Source organism: Hyalella azteca, unplaced genomic scaffold (genome assembly GCF_000764305.2).
Source record: "Hyalella azteca isolate HAZT.00-mixed unplaced genomic scaffold, Hazt_2.0.2 contig1791, whole genome shotgun sequence".
In the NCBI taxonomy this organism is placed as follows: domain Eukaryota; kingdom Metazoa; phylum Arthropoda; class Malacostraca; order Amphipoda; family Hyalellidae; genus Hyalella; species Hyalella azteca.
The window spans coordinates 4,972-25,031 of NW_025932091.1; the positions used below are offsets into that span (position 1 = coordinate 4,972).

The window sequence follows — 20,060 nt, forward strand, 5'->3', positions numbered from 1 at the left end:
GCAGGAACTCAAAAGTTCAAATACAGTGGGGGGAAATAAATATTCGTACACTTGAAAAATCGTATTTTAATGTATGTAAGTACACAAACTGAACAGGAGAAGTGATCTATATTATGTATAGAGGCGCATTGTATTCAAAAATAGCATCAATAGAAATTAAATCTCAATGCAACAAAAATTAATGCAACATGTTAACTTCTTCGGGTCAAAAAAGTATTCGTACAAAACAACTTTTGACTAATATTTCACACCAGAACATTCCAGAATGTACTAGAAACATGTAGCAGTTTGTGTACTTACATACATTAAAATACGATTTTTCAAGTGTACGAATATTTATTCCCCCCACTGTAATTTAAATCACTTTTCCTGTTAAGTTTGTGTACTTGCATACATTAAAATACGATTTTTCAAGTGTACGAATATTTATTTCCCCCCACTGTATATGATCAGTTCAGGTCAAATCGGCAAAGTACCCCGGTCGCTGGTGATTCTTTCGAGTAAGTAGCTGAAAGCGTACGTCTGGAGCAAGAGAACTATGCCTTGTCCCAACGACGACGGTAGAACGTTAAGAGGTGTTCGTATAACAGTAAACTTTTAGAAATTCCAAAAGTACGATCTGCTGTGGAATCTACGTCACGATGAATATTCCAACAAAAACTTATTGAGAAAGTAGTGTTTAGAAACCTAAGCGAGAATGAACTAATTAGGTCTCTCGCCCGCGGCCCACACTCTACGATGATTGATAAAGTTTCTCACCTCCTCAGCTGGAGCTGTAATAATGCTACCATAGCCTACCAACTGCTTTATCGACAGCCTCCACAAACTCGCCATTACCGTCACGTTCCATATTTCACCGTGTACATCACTCAAAGGTTTATAGCGACCCACTGGCGCATGCCGTTAGAAAATACGGTTTAAAAAATACTCTCCTCGTATATAAGCATTCAGCCGGAAAAACTGGAGTGGGACGTACTTGCAGTTAATGCAATACGCCAATAAGCATCTACAATAAGCTTACGCACCTACAACAACAATAAGCATAAGCACCTACAACAAGCTTACGCACTACAAACGCACTCGCTCTGCTACTTTTCTTTGAACACAAAATTAGCACAATAGTAGGTAGGTAGCTGGGATCGAATCATAGCTCGCTGCTCAAATCCTGGTTCTGCAGTAATCGTTTTTACTTGCCTTTCATTTCCAAGTTATAAATGTATATTCAATGTTTCGTTCATATTTACACAGTATCATCAGTAGGATAGACGATATATTTGGCTCACTGCAAATTTTGGCCCGTATTGCTGTATAACTCGCAAACAAAGGAGAAATCGAAAAAAATTGTCTCACCCTAAACATCGCCCATAGGCAGAGCTGGGCAGAGCTACTTTGAAATGTAGCGGCCGCTACAGCTACCGCTACATGCTCCAACTGTAGCGGGCGCTACCGCTACCGCTGCAATTGCTTAAATGTAGCGCCGCTACCGCTACTGAAAATGTAGCGGCCGCTACATGTAGCGCGCTACTGCCCACCTCTGGACTAACAACAAACAAGTTGACACTAGTAACAGGCTGAGGTTGACAAGATTACTTCGAAATCTTTCGTACAGTATTATTCTGTAATCTATATTATGTATGTATCATGCTGGTTTTAAATAATATTTAATACTATTAAGTAAAATCTAAAGGCTTTATCTATATATATGTAGCGGTAGCGCTGTAGCGGCAAAACCTCGTATCGCTACTTAAATATGTAGCGGGTGCTACCGCTACCGCTACAATTGCTTAAATGTAGCGCCGCTACCGCTACCGCTGCAAGTGCTTAAATGTAGCGGCCGCGGCCGCTACCGCTACAATTGCTTAAATGTAGCGCCGCTACCGCTATATGTAGCGCACTACTGCCCACCTCTACCCATAGGTCATATTGAACATGTGTGCAAAGTTTCTTCGAGCTGCGCTCATAAGTTTGGGATATGTTTTAGGCTCACTGACCAGCCGGGAAAGTGTCCGAGAGGTCAAAGTTTAGTGGGAATGCCTCATGATCTTTGATTCACATTCGCAAATGTCTCATTGCCAGTTTACCACATTGTAATAATAATTATCACCTCAAGGACTATTTTCCGATTGATCATGCAGCCGGTCTAGAATTAAGATTTGAGCAATTTTGGTTTTCTAATTCTAAATTCACATCTCCATACCGTGAATAACTTTCGAGTTTAGAGTAATTGCCGTGAACCGATGATAATCTGCAGAAATGTTTGAACGAACGGAACGGCAGCTTATCTCGTATTCTCGCCCTATCTGTTGGTCAGTTCAGTTGGTCTGGACTCTGGAGTACTCTGGACACTGTACACTGGTGTCTGGGTCTGACAGTCTGCGTCACAGCGTCTGACTATATAAAATAGAAAAGAGAGTGAAATCATGCGGTTTAATGGTATTTACGCAAGAAATGGAATGAAAGAACTGCCTGAGGGCTGAGACTGTACAAGATGAAAGAGATGCCGAGTAACGAGTGCATATAAGATAAGTATATGACGGCCGCAGAGGTAGGGAGTGGCCAGAGTGGGGACCTACACCTAATCAGGCTAATGTTCTGCATGAGAACAAATGCTTTGACCGAGTGTGAATGCACGGACATTATGGCAGAATGATATGAAAGAAGAGAGGATGTTTGTTTTATGTGTGACAGAATCAGAGCAGAGAGCCGCTGCGCCGCAGTCCCGCAGAGCCCAGAGGTGAGAGCAAAATGGTGGAGCATCTGATTATGAGTGTGGTAATTATAATTTATGTGATTGACTGAGGTCTGAGTCATGCCATACTGCCAGTGCCAGTGTTAGTGGGCAGTGGCCAGTGGGTCTGTCATTGTCTGTGAGACTGTGAGGACTGGTCACTGGGGTCTGTCTGGAGCCTGGTCTGGGCTGACTGCCACTGCCAACTGGGCAACTTGCAAGTAGACTAAGACATGGATCAAAATTTCTTGCAAAAATTAACAATGACTAATGAAGTATATTAAAAACTACCAAAAAATTATTTGGTAGTCATGACTCATTCTGATTCACGACTCATGAGTGTCATGTGATTGTGAATGATATGAGACAGTCAGACAGCCCTGGCAGTCTGGCACAAGACACTGTCACTAGGTATGTGTAAGTGTGACAGGGTAGCCGGTAGAATCCTTCAGTTTGCTTGCTATTGCTTGGCCACTTCACTTTAGAAGAGTGCAAAGACTGTGCAAATATTTGGCTGCAGATAAGCATCAAAGCTGTTGCTTTCATATGATTTTATACCGACACATTTTCCCCAAAAGATCACTTTACATGCATTTTATGGCAGCTTGGCAGGTAATCTTAAATCTTCTATCCAAAGGTTTAGCTAGTTTGTTGCAAATCTGTTACAATACTAGCATTTGGGCCTAAAAATCTGATCTTGACAACACAATTGCCAAACTCTGCATTTTGGTATTTAACACGTTGACTACGTATTGGTACATATCATGACCATATGCGTCCACAAAATGTATTTCTCCAGGAGGTAGAGGTACATAATTCAGGTTGCCTAAAATTGTCCAAATCCGAGAACAAAAAAGGCAGATAATTCAATGTATACTAGTTTATTTGTAGGTTCCACTATAAAAATTCTATTTATTTTCTTTTTTGCAGTATTTAAAATTTAATTAGGAAGTACCCCTATTATAAATTCTAGCTGGCCAACGCAATTGAGAAAAACTAAATCACAGAATTTGTCCGGAAAAAATGACCGTCTGGCAACCCTGCTTAAAAAAAGTACAAAAAATGAAATAATAGTACAAGATGAAGCAATCGTATTCAACGTGTTAAATAAAACTGAACCAGTGAACCATAACTTTCTAGCCAGATTATTACTGCATGATCAAGCTGCAAAATTTTAAGTTAACCATAATACATGACTTTTATCTTAATATTTTAGTAGAAAAATGATTTCTTGCAATTTTGTCTGTTGACTTCATAATAGTTCATATATATTTTGTTTCTAAAAGAATTTAATGTACCTCAACAGCTAAACCATTAGCTAACAATATATTAATATGAATCCTAATCAAGCAGCAGGTTCTGTGCCACATGTAGGAGGTCCTCCTCAATTTCTTAACCCTGTCACCAAAGTTCAGCTCAGTGTTTCTGCCAAGTGAGTATTTTTGTTAGCCCTCAAAGACTTGAACTGATATTTTCATGATCATGTTTAAATGTTCAGATTTGCATCCCCTCGCATCAAGGAATAAAGCCCTATTTCCGGTGAAGAATTTGAGACACTTTACCTTTAGTATAATTATTAATTTTTACGTATCATTTCTATGAAATAATTTTTTAGTTGAACCATCAATGTTTGAAAAAGACTACTGTAAGTCATTTTACAGTCAATGTTGAAGACAGAAAAAAGGGCAATATTGTATACCGTAAAATGGGGTAACTTAGACCGGCGGGGTAACTTAGACCACTTTTCGTTTTTTGAACAAAAACCCCCACAACTCAAAAACTATTTGACATAGAAAAATTTTGTCAATGGGCATTAAAGGCCTAATACTGAGACTACATAACACAATAAAAAGATTTGAAAAGTTTGCATATCTGATAGGTTAAAAAATTAAAAATGTGACCCATGAAAAAAAGCTATTATTTAAAGCCTGTCAGAGTACCCCCTCCATTTTTTTTATTTTTTGGTTAAATAACTCCAGGTTTTGATACATTGTAGTAGAACTCTTCTAGTTACATATGCAAATGACAAATTTTAGGAAAGTGTCATAGTTTGCAAATGGGGGGCGCCGCCCCCAAATGGGGTAACTTAGACCACCTAATGTCAGCCCTGATGGGGTAACATAGACCGGCTTAGAAGTTAATATAAAATTACCATATATAACATATTTTATGTTTGACAGCCTATTTATGTTTTTTCTTTATGTTTCAGACTCTACAGAGTCTTATATATGGTAATTTTAACTTAATTTCCAAGCCAGTCAATATTACCCCATCAGGGCTGCCATTAGGTAGTCACATTTCCCTCATTATGGAGCGGTGCCCCCCATTTGCAAACTATGACACTTTCCTCAAGTTTGTCATTTGCATATGTAACTAGAAGAGTTCTACTACAATGCACCAAAACCTGGAGTTATTTGGAGTTATTTAAACAAAAAATATAATTGATTTTACCACCCGGTCTAAGTTACCCCAAGAGCTGGGGTAACAAAGACCATCACTTTTTTTTAAATTACATAAAGACTATGAGAGGCAGAAGCCAGCAATTTATGGTGAGTGAAGCTAGAGTATAGACCTATGTTTTGCATGTTTCATAAATTAAATTCAAGTTTAATTTAGCTAGTAAAAAAATGGCATCATTTGTAAAAAAAAAGTGGTCTAAGTTACCCCATTTTACGGTATATCAATTATTTGATTGTGAATGCCCGACCTGCATTTCCACATGGACACCACCACGAGAAGCTGATGTCTGATAGAAAATTTAATAAAATTACAACATATTTATCTAAGAGGCCATAATTAAGAGAAACATTGTGTGCAAGCTGTGTCATTTTGGGCTGCATTAGGTATATATCTGATTCTAGAAAAGCAGCAACTATGCTCATGAACCTATTGTTTTTGACGTCTGTAGAAGTTTGGTGTTGAATTTCAGCAAACATTTTTTTATACCAATAGGTAATGTCAAATATCTGTTATGAATTGTTGCTTTGTGAATCTATCTGTAGGAAATAATCTTGTGGAAATAAATTTTTTCATCTCATGTGGAAATAAGTTTTTTCTCTTTAGGCTCGTTGAAATTTTGTCATGGAATATTTAATATATCTTCTTGCTAATGATAACAAATTGGCCATCAAGCAATAAATCAAGCTAATAAAGATAAAGAGTACTACTATGCTTGTACAACATGATGCTGCTTGAGTTCTGGAAATCTTAAGATGGTTTCTCTTATCATCAGGTTAACTGTTGGCATCACCTGTGAACTGTGCATGTGCCTTAACTTCGAAACAAGCTATCGCAAAAGATTTTTGTTCTTAATATATTCCATATTATATATTATTTTTGGTGAATTTTTCTTGTTTTTTATTGAGTCTCAATTTTGCAGGAAGCTGCGAGATGCTGATCTTACTAGCAAGAGTGACCCGGTATGTGTGCTGTATTGGAAGGACATCCACAAAAACTCTCTGCATGAACTTGCAAGAACCGAAAAAATTATTGACAGCCTGGAACCTTGTTGGGTCCAAAAGTTTGATGTTGATTACAGATTTGAAGAAAGACAGGTAATAAATGTTGTATAAATAAATTAGAAAATTATCAGTGAACAAGGAAGTTTTGCTGCTGTGTTTCAATTTATACAAAATTTTTGCATTTGCCCTTAAATTTCATTCAAGATAATAGATTTGATTATCTATTCAATGCAGGTTCTCCAGTTCCATATCTTTGATTGGGATAACAGCAAGCATGAGACTTCCACGCAAGACAAGTTGGGCTGGACAGAATGCACACTTGCAGAAATCATGGCCAGCGGTGGAGAACCTCTCACCCGAACACTCAATGATGGCAAGGGTGGCATCATTGTTGTGGTTGGGGAGGAGGTGGTTGAGTCTAAGGTAATGATTCTGGGAGAAACTTGGCATTAGGAAAGCTTGATGATACTTGAATTATTATCGATAGATCGAAATTGAAACGAAAAGTGCTATATTTGTAGCTCATTAATTTCTTTTATTAAGAATGACTGGTTAGAAGGTATTTCTAGATGAATATTGGTAAAATTAATATGATTCTGCTTATAAGTAGCAGTTTATATATAGGTATGTATATATATATATATATATATATATATTCTAGTAAAATGTCTAGAAGTCAACACTTTTATTGTGGATGATCATAGTAGCCCTGAGTTGAAAATAGCATCAGAAAAAAATTTAAAGTTGTATGAGTTTATGCAGCCTTTTTAGTCTAGTTCTTAATTAAAATATCTTGAATCAGTTGAAATTGAATCAACTAATTAGAAAATTAGAGTTTAAATTATAAATCAACTCGAATGGGGAATTATTTTACAACAATATCAATTGTTTCACAGGAAGTTGTAACTCTGAGTTTTGCTGGCAGTGGACTGGACAAGAAAGACATGTTTGGGAAGAGTGACCCCTACCTTGTAGTGAGCAAGTATGGCAGCTATGTCAAACTTTCAATTGATTTTCAAGATTAAACTAAATAGATGCAAATATTTCTTGCAATTCGTTAAAACCTTTTATGATAAAAACCTTCTGAAGCATATTGATATACTGAATTTACACAAGGTTGGGTAGCCTATTTCTCCCCATAACTGTTTGAAAATGATCACCTGTGTTCTTGTTCAATGCTTGTTCATTGCTTGTTCATTTCATGTTAATGGCACGTGCAGGTCTGTGGGTAGCAACAACCAATATACCGTTGTCCACCGCACTGAATATATCAAGAAAACCCTCGATCCAGTCTGGAAACCTTTTGTTATCAGATCTTCAGTGAGTTGGTCACCTCTCAATTGGAGAGAATCTTTTAAAAGTTTTTAATCTCAAATACATTAAGAAAAGTCAGGTGGGAACAGCTGAAATATGAGCTATTGTTGTTATTTTGCACCATGTGTAGTATAATTTTGATAGGTACAGGTTATCTAGTGCCTGCAAAAGTACTAGGCCAACATGAGCATTTGCTCATTTGGTGTGAGCCTATCCTGCTTATTAATTATAAATTTGCTCTTTTGTGCTAAAAAAAGTGCAGTGTGAGCCAAATAAGTAGCTCGCAAAACCCAAATTGGTCCTACAAAAAAGATATAATTGCAATGAGCAGGTATATGGTGTAGTATGGTTATACAATACTTCTCATGGGGCTCATATTGAGTGTTACAATTTTTTCAGATTTATTTATCTCTATTGCTGAAAGGACCAAAAAGTATATCCTACTTAAAAACTACTTGTAATACTTGCACAAAAAAAAAACACAAAGAAAATAATGAATAGAGAAAGAGTTTAGTTGCAATTTTTTGCTCATGCATTGTGCATGACTGCTCTAACTAGCAAAGTTTATTTAGTTAACACATGAAAGTTTAGTACTGATGATTTTAATATTGGTGATGTATTAATATTCGGTAGCTGTTGTGTGGTGGTGACGACCAGCGCCCACTCAAGATAGAATGCTTTGATTACGACAAGGACAGTGAACATGACTTCATTGGCGAGTGTTTCACCACATTGGCCAAGCTCAAACAAGGTGAATATGTCATCATCTTTTCTCCAGTTATTTCACAGAAGCTCATTTGGGCTAATTTTTTATCTTGTAGTTCGTTTCTGATGTTTCTGTACAACCATGCACATCATGGGTAATGGGAGATCACCTGGCTGGTAAACTTCTTGACTGATACGGTAGTCAGGTTGCATGGAGAGACCAAACTATTGTTTTTAAGGCAAAACTGGGTTCCTATTAGCTTAGGTTTTTATCTGTGATAGAGGGAAACACAAAGCCAATGCCCCATATTTTAAAGTTCCGTTTAGTTTTTTTCTTAAGCTGTCAGAGTAGTCACATCACTATCCTTCCTCTGAGTGCGCATGATAGAAACATAAACAAGCCAACTTAATCATTCGTACAGCCTGTGTAGCGCCTAAGCCATATAGGTAGTTTTCTTGGCACACATATTCACCTGTTTGTGCTTACAGTATTTCAGTCACCCTCCATAACTCGCAGTACTTGCAAGTGTAGCTCTTGTTGCTTCTTGATTCTGTATTAGGCTCAGCCTGTGCCTGCAGAGAAAATTCCCTTATAATATTAAATCAACAATATCAACCAATATGACCAAATTCCTGAATGTTCGGGAAATTTTGTTGTAAAATTACTATAATAACAATGAGCTATAACAGAAATATGTATTATTCACTTTGTGCGTTTATTTGCATGGAGCTATCCAGTAATTATTAATCAGGAAGATTCCACCCTAAATTCGGAGGTCATTATCTGGGCCTTCAATTTCTGATGCTTCGAGAGCCTGCAACTTCTAGAGGCCACTTTCTTCCATCAGAAAGCGTCCATTATTTTTGAGGAGGGAGCAAAGAAAGTCTGCATCCCACATATACTAACGAGTAGCTTTACTGTAATACTTTAGTAGGAAAAATAAATTATGATGTAGCATAAATTTGTAAACTAGTCATGCATACAAAGCTACTCAGTCAAAGTATGTATTTCGTATGGGAAATATTTCTAGCAAACTTTCATAATTATCAAGATCTATTATCGTTTATTTCATTATTCATATGATTAATTCATTTGAAAATTCGTCAATGCTACTCTCTATCATGAACAGCTTTACATTATACATTTCCTGTTGATTTCCAAGACTCAGGTAACTCGAGACGGCCATATTTCTAAATTCATTAATAAAGACACAACAAACTTGTTATACAAGTTCAACTACTAGTTTACAGTGTCTTTTATTGCTAATTAATTTACCGTTGCATTATTAGGGACTATAAAAAATTTTTTTATTTTTTGTAGTTTTTCATTGAGAACTCTTGAGTTCTCTAATTATCTGCAAGACTTTGAGCAGGCACCTTTAAGATGAACTCTGAAACTGTGTTTGCTGTACAGGCAATGTGAGCAGCAACCACTACGACCTCATAAACCCTAAGAAGAAGGCAAAGAAGAGCAGCTACAAGAACTCAGGGAAGCTGATGGTGCAGCTTTGCACGGTGCACGAGGAGCCCACATTCCTGGACCACATCAGGGGCGGCCTGCAGCTCCACTTCACCGTCGCTGTGGACTTCACGGCCTCCAACGGCCACCCGGCGCAGCCTAACTCGCTTCATTTCTGGGACCCCAGAGTCGAGAACCAGTATGCCACTGCCATACGCTCCGTCGGCGAGATCATCCAGGACTACGACTCTGGTTAGGGCATGACTAGTGTAGTGTGTCTAGGGTATTTCTGGTGTGTGGGTATGTCTGATGTGCTTAGGGCATGTCTAATGCGTCTAAAGCATGTCTAGTGTACACAGATCATGTCTAGTGTACACAGGCCATGTCTGGTGTACGCAGGTCATGTCTAGTGTACACAGGTCATGTCTGGTGTACACAGATCATGTCTAGTGTACACAGGTCATGTCTGGTGTACACAGATCATGTCTGGTGTACACAGATCATGTGATTCATGTCTGGTGTACACCAGATCATGACCTGTGTACACAGGTCATGTCTAGTGTACACAGGTCATGTCTGGTGTACACCAGACATGTCTAGTGTACACAGGTCATGTCTGGTGTACACAGGTCATGACCTGTGTACACAGGTCATGTCTGGTGTACACAGGTCATGTCTGGTGTACACAGGTCAAGTGTACGTCTCATCATGGTCTGTTAATAAAACTGCGACTATGGGCAGTGTAAGCTCATGGTGTTGGTGTAAGTAAGTGTTCATAGATCAGCAAATTCAAAGTGCCAGGTTCCAAAATGAATTAACTCAATGGATTATTTTGTTTATTCTTTTAGTTACATAGTTTGTAAATCCCATATGTTTCTAATGTGAGAATAAATTTTTAAAAGGTGTTGAAAACTATGTTTTTTTTTATGTTACATATTCACCTGTGGCCAAAGCTTTATTCCACACCCAGACCAACTCTGCAAGGGACTTGATTAGTTTTGACTTTTGAAGAGTTATTCATTTTCTTGTCATGGTTTTCCAATTATTATTTGGGAAAATTTTCATTGGCTATTATCGAATAATTTAAGACCTCACTTGCTAGTTTTCACGTACCACCTGATTTTGTTGCACAGACAAGCAGTTCCAAGCTCTTGGTTTCGGAGGTCGCGTGCCTCCAGACTTCAAAGTGTCTCACGAGTTCTTCCTGAACGGCCGCGTGGATTCCCCGTACTGTGCGGGCGTGCAAGGCATCCTTGAAGCCTACCGCCACTCCCTGGCCACCGTGGGCCTCTACGGACCCACCAACTTCGCCCCCGTCATCAAACACGTCGCCAACTTTGCTCGTAGTCTCCTCGATGGCAAGAACTACTTCGTGCTGCTCATCATTACTGATGGCTGCATCACAGGTACACGTTTTTGATGCTCATCATTAATGATGTTACTGTTAACACAAAAAAACGATGTATATTTTTTCTTGCTGTGTCGTTCTTTTAATTAAAATTTTCTGTCGTTCGTATGCAAATCCTCTTTCTTGCGCACAGATCTGCCAGCAACTCGTGAGGCGCTGGTAATGGCGTCCGCGCTGCCGATGTCTGTGATTATTGTTGGCGTCGGCAATGAAGACTTCTCGGCCATGGAGCAGCTGGATGGAGACGACCGCCGCCTCAGCCACAACGGCCAGTACGCCGTCAGGGACATCGTCCAGTTTGTTGGTGAGTCACAGGGACATCGTCCAGTTTGTTGGTGAGTCACAGGGACATCGTCCAGTTTGTTGGTGAGTCACAGGGACATCGTCCAGTTTGTTGGTAAGTCACAGGGACATCGTCCAGTTTGTTGGTGAGTCGATGACCATTATGCAACAGATTTCACAAGACGAGTCTCTGTTTAAGGTTGATCTTGATTGGTTTAGTTGGTGCCTGTAGGTTTTGTTTCACGTTTTTTCTAAATTTTAGAATGCATTATTAGTTCTCTCTTGACCTAGATCTAATTAGCACAACTAGCTTAATCATGATTTAACTTCTCATTTTCCACTCGCGCATCCAGTACTCTTATATTCACTTTAAAACTTAATTAAAGTTTTCACTTGTATGACAAATTTTAATTGTAAAACCGAATAGGTATTTTGCCAAATTTACTGTTTCATCGTTATCACAGTGCTGGGGCTGAGGGCATTTATCTGCGGATGCTCTACTTCCGTTAGGTAATCCCATGATCAAAACATGAATGTAGACATGTGTAGATTAGACCAAGAAGCATCGACTTCATATATTGCAAATAAAAATAAAAATTATATTCATTTCATGTTCCTGTATATTGATCATATGGCTCTGTTTAAGCATGGGTATTCTAACTGGGTGTGGCTGGTAACTCAGTTGTGGAGTACAATAGATTGACTTGTATTGCTCATCAATGAACGGCTACGCTGCATTTCTTATTATTTCTTAGATGAACATTTTGTTGCCTGCTCATGGATTCCATTTCAAGTTTCTTATAGGTCTGTGGTGATGCATGCTTTTTTGTTCATTTCAGCGTTACTCTATTGCAGTCCTGTGAAATAACATTGAAATTCTTCATATGGCTTTCTCTTTTGTATATTTATTTCCTTTGTAACATTATTAACATTATTTTTTGTTTGTATTCTAGGTTTAGTTTCTTACAAGTAGTTTTCCTCCTTTCGAGTATTTTTTAACTATAGCCCGCTGCTTTAGCTGTACATATTAGATCTTAAATTGATATTTGAAGGTAGCGCCTTTTTGAAAGCGTCCTGTTTCTATTGTTGGTGAGAAATCTCTATAATATATGGGAAGAGATTCTTACGCATCAGGAGGATGAAAATGGTAAATCGACTTATGTTGTTTGTGCTGCCATCATAATGTCTTGAATGACAATTGATGAGGAATGAAGTGTAACTGCTGGTGTGGCTGTCGGGGATGAGGAAGAAGTCCAACAATTAATCCAAGAGTTCTTGGCGCCGTTCTTAGTGACCACTGACCGCTTTAAATCACAAATCCTACTAGAACCTTATGTCATCAGCAGGTTATGATTATTGGATGAAATGATATGTCTTAAACACTGCAAAGTCTTCACATAGAAAGAATTAGAGATCGTCTTGTCTCGTCTCATATTGCCCCGCTGGCTAGGCTTTCTGCAGGAATGTGTAATGGTTATCACAATGATGGTAAAGGTTTTGTGCTGAGCTAAGTTTATGATAGTTTAAGTGATAGCCAGCCGACATGGATGGTGAGCTGGATGTATGGTGCAGAGCTGCAGCGCCACCTGCCCATGATGCTGTCGTCCCCTGCGATGGGCCGGGCACAGCTCGCCAGGGACGTGCTGGCTGAGGTGCCGTCGCAGGTCCTCGCGTGGATGAAGGCCAACAACCACCAGCCCGGCACACCCAAAACTGACGTCACCTTCCAGTTCTAGTGGCCTCTGCTTCTCACAGTGCTTTACAGATCACGTCTCCTTGTCCATGGTGACTTACTTCTTTCAACTCCGTTCCTATGAAAATATTCTTGTTCCAACTTGTTGCTCTAACTTCCTTCCTATGACTGCAGTATGAACTACATATTCTGTTAAGTACAGCTTGTCTTTTATATTCTAATTTCAGGCTTTGTGTTGACCGTCGCTGTTTTCAGTCACCGTTAACCGTTTTCCAAGAGCCTACTTTTTCAAATATTGTTTGTTCAGTTATTTAGCCTGTTTCGCACCCCCAGCTCTTCTTTCATTTTTTATTATTTGAATTGCGGTGATCAATTCAGTTGTTTAAATCCAAGTGAGCGCTTGCATCACTTTGATAATCCGCACTACAATGTTTACTGAGCTCGAGTGGAAAGTTCCTAGCGCTTCAATGAAGGAATATTTTTAATAATTTCGGAAGAGTAGCTGTCATTCTGGCTGATGTTTGGCAAAATTTATGAAGCTTTAGATGTAATTAAGGTAGAATGCACACGGTAAGTCCGACGCTTGTTGAGACAGCAGACGTTCCTCTCACCTTTGACCTGCTGTGTTAAGCCTTGTCGGATTGCATAGGTACAAGTGTACCCAACTCTGCAATACTATAACGCTGTAAAATTATGCAGCCAGACAAGTGTTAAAGTTTCGAGAACAGCTTAAACTTTTTTACTTAATTACTTACCGATCGAATTACAGTTTCTTGTTCACCCCTGTTTTCTCGTTCTCGTTGAATCGCTCCTAAAAACCTGTTGCCGGGAAGCTGATCAAAGACGAAGTAAACATTTTTATTTTCACCATTATACTTTAGCGACGTGCGCCATTCGTCTAGTCAGTGATAAACCGTTAATTCGATTGATAAATTAGTTGATTTTGCTCGATTATTTATTTGCACGTGTTTAGAATAGATGCATATACTCTCACGGCCTCGATTTTGACTTCAATCCTTCAATTTATGCCCTACCGCTTGAAATTGCATTTTCATTTAAATTATCATGGTTGATATGCGAAGCAAAGTCCTATTGTTGTGGCAAGCCCCTGTTAATGATCCCGCAGGGAAGTAGGGATTTTCTTACTCGAGGCCCTGCCAACTCCCAAAAACCTCCCCACCGCCACCCCCGTCTCCTGAGTTGCAAAAACATGTAAAGTAAAAGTATAAAATTAAAGCAAGAGTAAAACTTTCAGTGGAGACACTGCAAGTGGACTGCATAAAATGATTCACTAATTTAATCATGTAGATCTTTTCGTTATTGTCATTTTATGGATGGATTTATTGCACTCCATAGGTACGTCATGTTTAATTATATATATATATATATTTTTGCTTATCAGACTGGGTAAAAGCTCGTAAATTGTTATTTTTCATCATTTAAAGTTAAGTGGACTTCCGTGCCTCGGTTTTGGTCTCTTCTCCATTCCTCCCACTGTCCAAACTTTGTTCTTTCTTGTTATTCTTTTTCTGTTAATTTTGGATAAATTATTTAATGAATACGAAGAAAAGGTTAACTGAAATGGTTAATTGGAATGGTGGTAAGGGAAGTAGAGACCATCATTAAATCCTTGTTTTTCTGATCCCTTAGCAACGAAGAACCTCAGGCTCATAACGTGGCCTATAACACCTTGGAATTAGTGTCCTGTAAAACTTTCTATTGTACACATCTGACGAATCTTTTTTTTTTATTTCTAAAGCCTTTTTTATAAATATTCAATTCATCTATCAATTATTACTATTACGTATTAATTTAAGAAAAATTTGTATAAAAAGGCTTTCGCTTTTACATCACCTAATTTTCAGAAGCTAAATCAGGTGGAAATCATGGATTCAATTCAATGTCAATGCCTTGTTTATGTCTGAACTAATTCGTGAAAATGGTTGTCAAGTATTTACTGCACTTCTTGTTCACATATCTTACATCGTTAGTTTCAAAGAAATTGAGTGAATTTGTATTGTCCCGGCTCTCGATTAGTGTTTGTTGGGGAGTGATGTCACTCGTTAAACAATTCTTTATGTTGGAATGCAGTGCCAGATTGAATGAAGAATGGGTGGTTGTTGGAAACTCACTGCAAATACTAGAAAACTTTTATTTGAAATAATTATCGCATATTTATGCGAATTGTGAATGCTGTAAATCTAACCTCCTACCTTGCCTGTACGTTTTCTGAGCTGTTACGTTCTTTCCAGTATTCGTGAGTAGTCCTCAAAGTTGAAATCTTCCTAACAATTTAGATGAAAACAACCTGCTCGTATCTAACAGGCATAAATGATATTACTATTTATACTTGCTTAGTTTTTTATATTGATCGCTCGCGAGAATGACCGTTATCTTGTGCGTGCATCGCTCCAATGTAAGTGCGACAACAAGTCTGTCGAAGTCCACATTTCAGCTGATATGTCTTCTGTAATTAGTGGGTTTAGCTTGGAAAGCCGGCAATGATTGGCAGACTGAGCTACAGAATTTGAGCTATTTTGATAGCACGGACACAGATGAACTTTTTTGTTTCATTTTAGCTGCGCAGGCTGCTCTGATGTACGGTTTAAAATCTGCATAGTTATAAGCGGTTTAGCCTCATAATGATTGCACTTGCACCAATTGGTCCAGTTTTGATTAGGTAATGAAAACTGTGTTATCCTCATATACTTTTGATTATTCAATGTCAGACGTGTTTTTTAAACTGCCCTTGGTTCATTTTTATGAAACATTGACGTATTTTAGAAGAAAAATCCATATATATTGTAAATTTATAAGAATTGCAAGTCCGGAACTATTGTAAAATATGAGCTTTTGCCACTCCAAAACAACACTACTATAGAAAGCGGACGACCACTCCTACCCATAAGTATCTATGTTGACTTCCTTCTTTATACAATGAGTAAAATTTATTAAAAACCATCTTTAATAAACAATTCATTATCCAATGAGTAAAAACTCAGAAAGATGTTTGGGTCATACTGTCTCAATAGTGACATACGTTCTTGCCAACAGTGCAAGCAGAGAGCGAAGTTAGCACTGCTACGCTCTCTTGTCCGGCCGAAAATGGGTCTCTATGCCCCACACAGGAGCAAATAGTGCATCGCTGTTTGGATAATCTCTCACTCATTGTGGACGAAATTTCACCAATTTTTGACTGATGTGTCACTATTCGGTCAAATGTATCTACTCATTGTGGACAACATCTCGCTAATTTTAGACTAACATGTCGCTTAATTTGGCCAAATGTTTCTACTCATTGTGGACAACATCTCGCTAATTTTGGACTAACATGTCGCTTAATTTGACCTAATGTGTCTACTCATTGTAGACAAAATCTCACTCATCGCTCTGAGTGTTGGTTTTTGTGTGCAGAGTTGAGGCGCTTTCTGTCAGGGCCAGCAGGTGGAGGGCCGGCGTCCAGCGAGGTGCGCGCTGCCATGGCCGCTGCCGTGCTGCACGAACTGCCTGCTCAGCTCTGCGACTACCTGCGCCAGCGCAACCCTCCACACGCCGAGCAGTCTTCATAACTTCACTGTCTTTCCTGGATAATTTCTTTATCTTTTGGGATAGCTCCTTTATTATCTTTATGGTGACTTCATTAGCTCTGCCACTACCAGCGCCTCGCTTATCCTCCTAACGTCATTATCTTTGTGGATAACTTCTGCTTCGTTAAGAATGTCGCTGTAAAGTTCAATAACAAATTTATTCCTATTAAAATTACATTGAAATTTCTTTTAGGTTTTGTTATCGTTCATAATCATAATCTGTTTCCTGTTGATTATAGAATGGTTTTCACTTCATATAATGTGACCTCCATCATCAGTATTCTAAGGCATTTAAGTATAGCAGAGCACGTTCCCTGTGTTCATATATTGCATAATTTCGTTTAAGCAAATTTTGTTGCATTCACGTATCAGCTGTCTTATATTCCAGACTTTTCCGTCATTCCAACCATCAAGCAATATTGAGTTATACTCAACGCTCCTTTCTCATTCACCTTAGCACCTTTCTTATTATTTCATGAATCAATTTGAATTATTTCAATGAATCAAGTCTATTATTTTTTACTATAATTATTTGTAATGTTATGTGTTGTTTTAACACTCAAACGTGTTACACCATAGTTAAGAGCAAACTTGTTGCTTGTTCCGTCTTTTGAATGTCAACGAATTAACAATATAACGTTGGGGAAATGTCATCGTGATTATTAGTAGTGAATTAGACGTGTTGATGTTATATAATAACTACATTAATACATTTAAATAGAACCGTGTATGTTGACAATTTGTTATAAAAATCCTGGACAAATGTAAGTTTATGAACTATTTTCATATGAAATTTAAAGAATAAACCTAATGGAAACTGTCTCTCGTTGTGGTGTCAGGGAGCAGATAGGGCAACCGTCAATGACATGAGTAGGTTCTGTGAGTAGGATATTATATCAAGGATACACTCAAGGAGATGAGGGAGACTTTGTCCAAATAGCGATGCACCTTGTGCCCTTGTGTGGGCCATCCGAGTATAGTTTGTCCTGGCATGAAGACGCATCGGTGCTACGTGCAGAGTGTGTCACTATTTAGACAATACCACCCATTTATTTGTTTGAGTATAAGAGCTGAGGTTGCTGCTGAAATTTTTGCCAGGTATACGTGCAATGTTCATCAACGCTGTTATAATTATGATTTATTCTTATTTAAGTGCAAAACGTTGATTATTTTGTGGTGTTAGGGTAACGCTTACTGTGTTTGTAGCGCGCATCAATAAACTTGGTTACAAATAACATATTCAAATTTAGAGCTTCTTGCCGTCTGTTGCGTGGATTTCTTCAAAGTCACTCTTCTAACTTTTTCATGAATGAGTCGCTACGTAAGTGATTCATTATTTAGTGAGTGAATTCACTACCTATTAATACGCCAATGTATTTCCGTCGAGTGCTGCAGAAGTTCGTGAATTTCGTTGGTTCAATTTTACTGTGGTTCGAAATGATTCTAATTGTTACTTTGTTTGATATTAAGAAATATTCTCGCTGTTCTACACTTAATATTATTGAGCCAGCTAGGATCCTCTATTGCTTTATTCATCGGATTTAGAGGAAACGCGAGTTGTTTCTCTAATATCACAAAAGTCCTGCTGAAGTCCAACTGAATTCGTGACAGTCCTGCAAAATTACGTTGTTATTCGACCAACTGGAAGCTTGATCGCGGTTCAAATACTCTTGCTTTTATGCCTGTGCCTTTCATTCTCTCCAGCATTGTTGTTCGCTTGCAATAATTATGACTTGTGGATACTCATCGTCGCCTTCCTCAAAAATACGCATTTTCCTAGAATATTAGTAAAAAATTAAAGTTATTGCGAAAACCTGCAATTTCCTGCTCGCTTTGATGCCATCAAAAGCCTGGCTGTCCAGCACGACTCAAACGGTACTCGAGGCCAGGGACCATGACCCGTAACTGTGCCATTACATTGCCATTTCATCCATTCTGTTTACCGGAATAAATTAGCTGCGCGCGTCATAATCATTTCCAGCAAATCACTTGGAATTTGAGTCGAGCTGAACCTATGAATAAGGACACGCTGTTGTGTTCGCATCGTATGTCAAGTATTCAGGTATTTGATATCGACTTTATCGGTGGGAGAAGATACAGGGGAAAGCCGTGTGTTCGTCTGTTCTAATGGGATTAATTTTAATGATGAGAACTTATTACCATTAATGTGCAAACCTGAAAATTATAGTAATTTCTACGTATCTTGGTGGAACGAAGTTGCCTTCATAACTCCCTTTTAGTGAGCTGAATATTTGTAGTCAATATTTAAGTTGTGTCGTAGACAGCAAAAATGCGTGCATTCTCATCACCCCACTTCCATTGATCAAGGTATTATTCATTAGTTGTACTTATTCTGATATTATTCCAACAGAAAATACCCGGTCTCATTTTAGGCATCAGCATTCCTCTTGATGGTGAGCGCCGTGCTCCGCATAAACGTATTAATTTGTGGTTGTCTGCCGATTTTCTCCAGTATTTTTAGTGACGCCTTATGAGATATTTGTTTTTCGTATAGAATTCTAATTTACAAAAGCATGTTTTGAATGAGCTGGTTGAGATTATTACTGTCCCTTTTGTGATGGATATGTTGATGGTTCAGGTACACTCGATTTGAATAGTTATTTCTTTAAATTACCTTTTTGAGTTTTTGTTCATGTATTATGCTTTGCTAGAATGAAGTCTGTAGAGTATTAAATTTGTTTACTTGTGCTGTTTTCTGTGTATTGCGTCTATATATAAATGCATGAAAAATTGCTTTTTGGTAACACGGCCTAGCAAACTTAATGCTTAGCATCAAGAGCTCGACTTACTCGCTCTTGTGTAAAGAATTATATATATGATAGCACTGAAGAAAGTGCCTGATACCTCGCTGGAAGTACATAAGAAACAATTCAAATCAACCGTTGTTTAGGTAGTAGGCAAATGACACTCGAATTTTTATATCTCGTTGTAAAAATTTCTAGTTATTTATAAGAATATATACATTCAAGAATCACGAGCTCTGGTGTATTTTCCATATTTAATCTCGTCTTCAAGTAAATATACGTGCTATGGTGGTATATGTCATTGGCTTCCTTAGGCCTAGTTTAGGGAGCTTGATTGGATTCGACTCTTTAGCCCCTACGTTCCTTTAATACAAATTCCATCTTTTTACAGGAAAATGCTGACTAATTTAAAATAATTGAGCCAGAATATAACTTGAAAAAAAAAACGATGGCCAGTCATTACTAAATTGAATCATAAATCCTAGGGTGCCTGCTATTGCTGAGCTATGCTATTGCCAATAAAATTAAAAATTATTACTGAACTTGCGGAACAAATGCCTTGCTGAAGAATGCTTTTTAAAGCAAAATATATATATATAATGAGTATATATATAATGTATTTTCTCTGCTCCAGAGTATTTTATTAAAGATTTATGTA

General features: G+C 38.1%; 1 protein-coding gene across 2 annotated transcripts; it reads left to right on the forward strand.

Annotated features, from left to right (window-relative positions):
• Positions 1-3,966: 3,966 nt before the first annotated feature.
• On the forward strand, positions 3,967-19,696 carry LOC108670823 (copine-8). Of its 2 annotated transcripts, XM_018158314.2 has the most exons (11): positions 3,967-4,160; positions 6,108-6,282; positions 6,424-6,612; positions 7,086-7,171; positions 7,410-7,509; positions 8,137-8,254; positions 9,623-9,919; positions 10,801-11,073; positions 11,209-11,379; positions 12,930-13,142; positions 16,465-16,522. In XM_018158314.2, exons 1-10 carry the CDS (start codon positions 4,063-4,065, stop codon positions 13,091-13,093), a joined length of 1,671 nt encoding a protein of 556 aa, XP_018013803.1. In that variant the 5' UTR covers positions 3,967-4,062; the 3' UTR covers positions 13,094-13,142; positions 16,465-16,522. The 2 variants fall into 2 exon arrangements, with proteins under 2 accessions (XP_018013803.1, XP_018013804.1); XM_018158315.2 differs by lacking the exon at positions 12,930-13,142 and having other exon boundaries at positions 3,969-4,160; positions 16,465-19,696.
• The last annotated feature ends 364 nt before the right edge of the window (positions 19,697-20,060 follow it).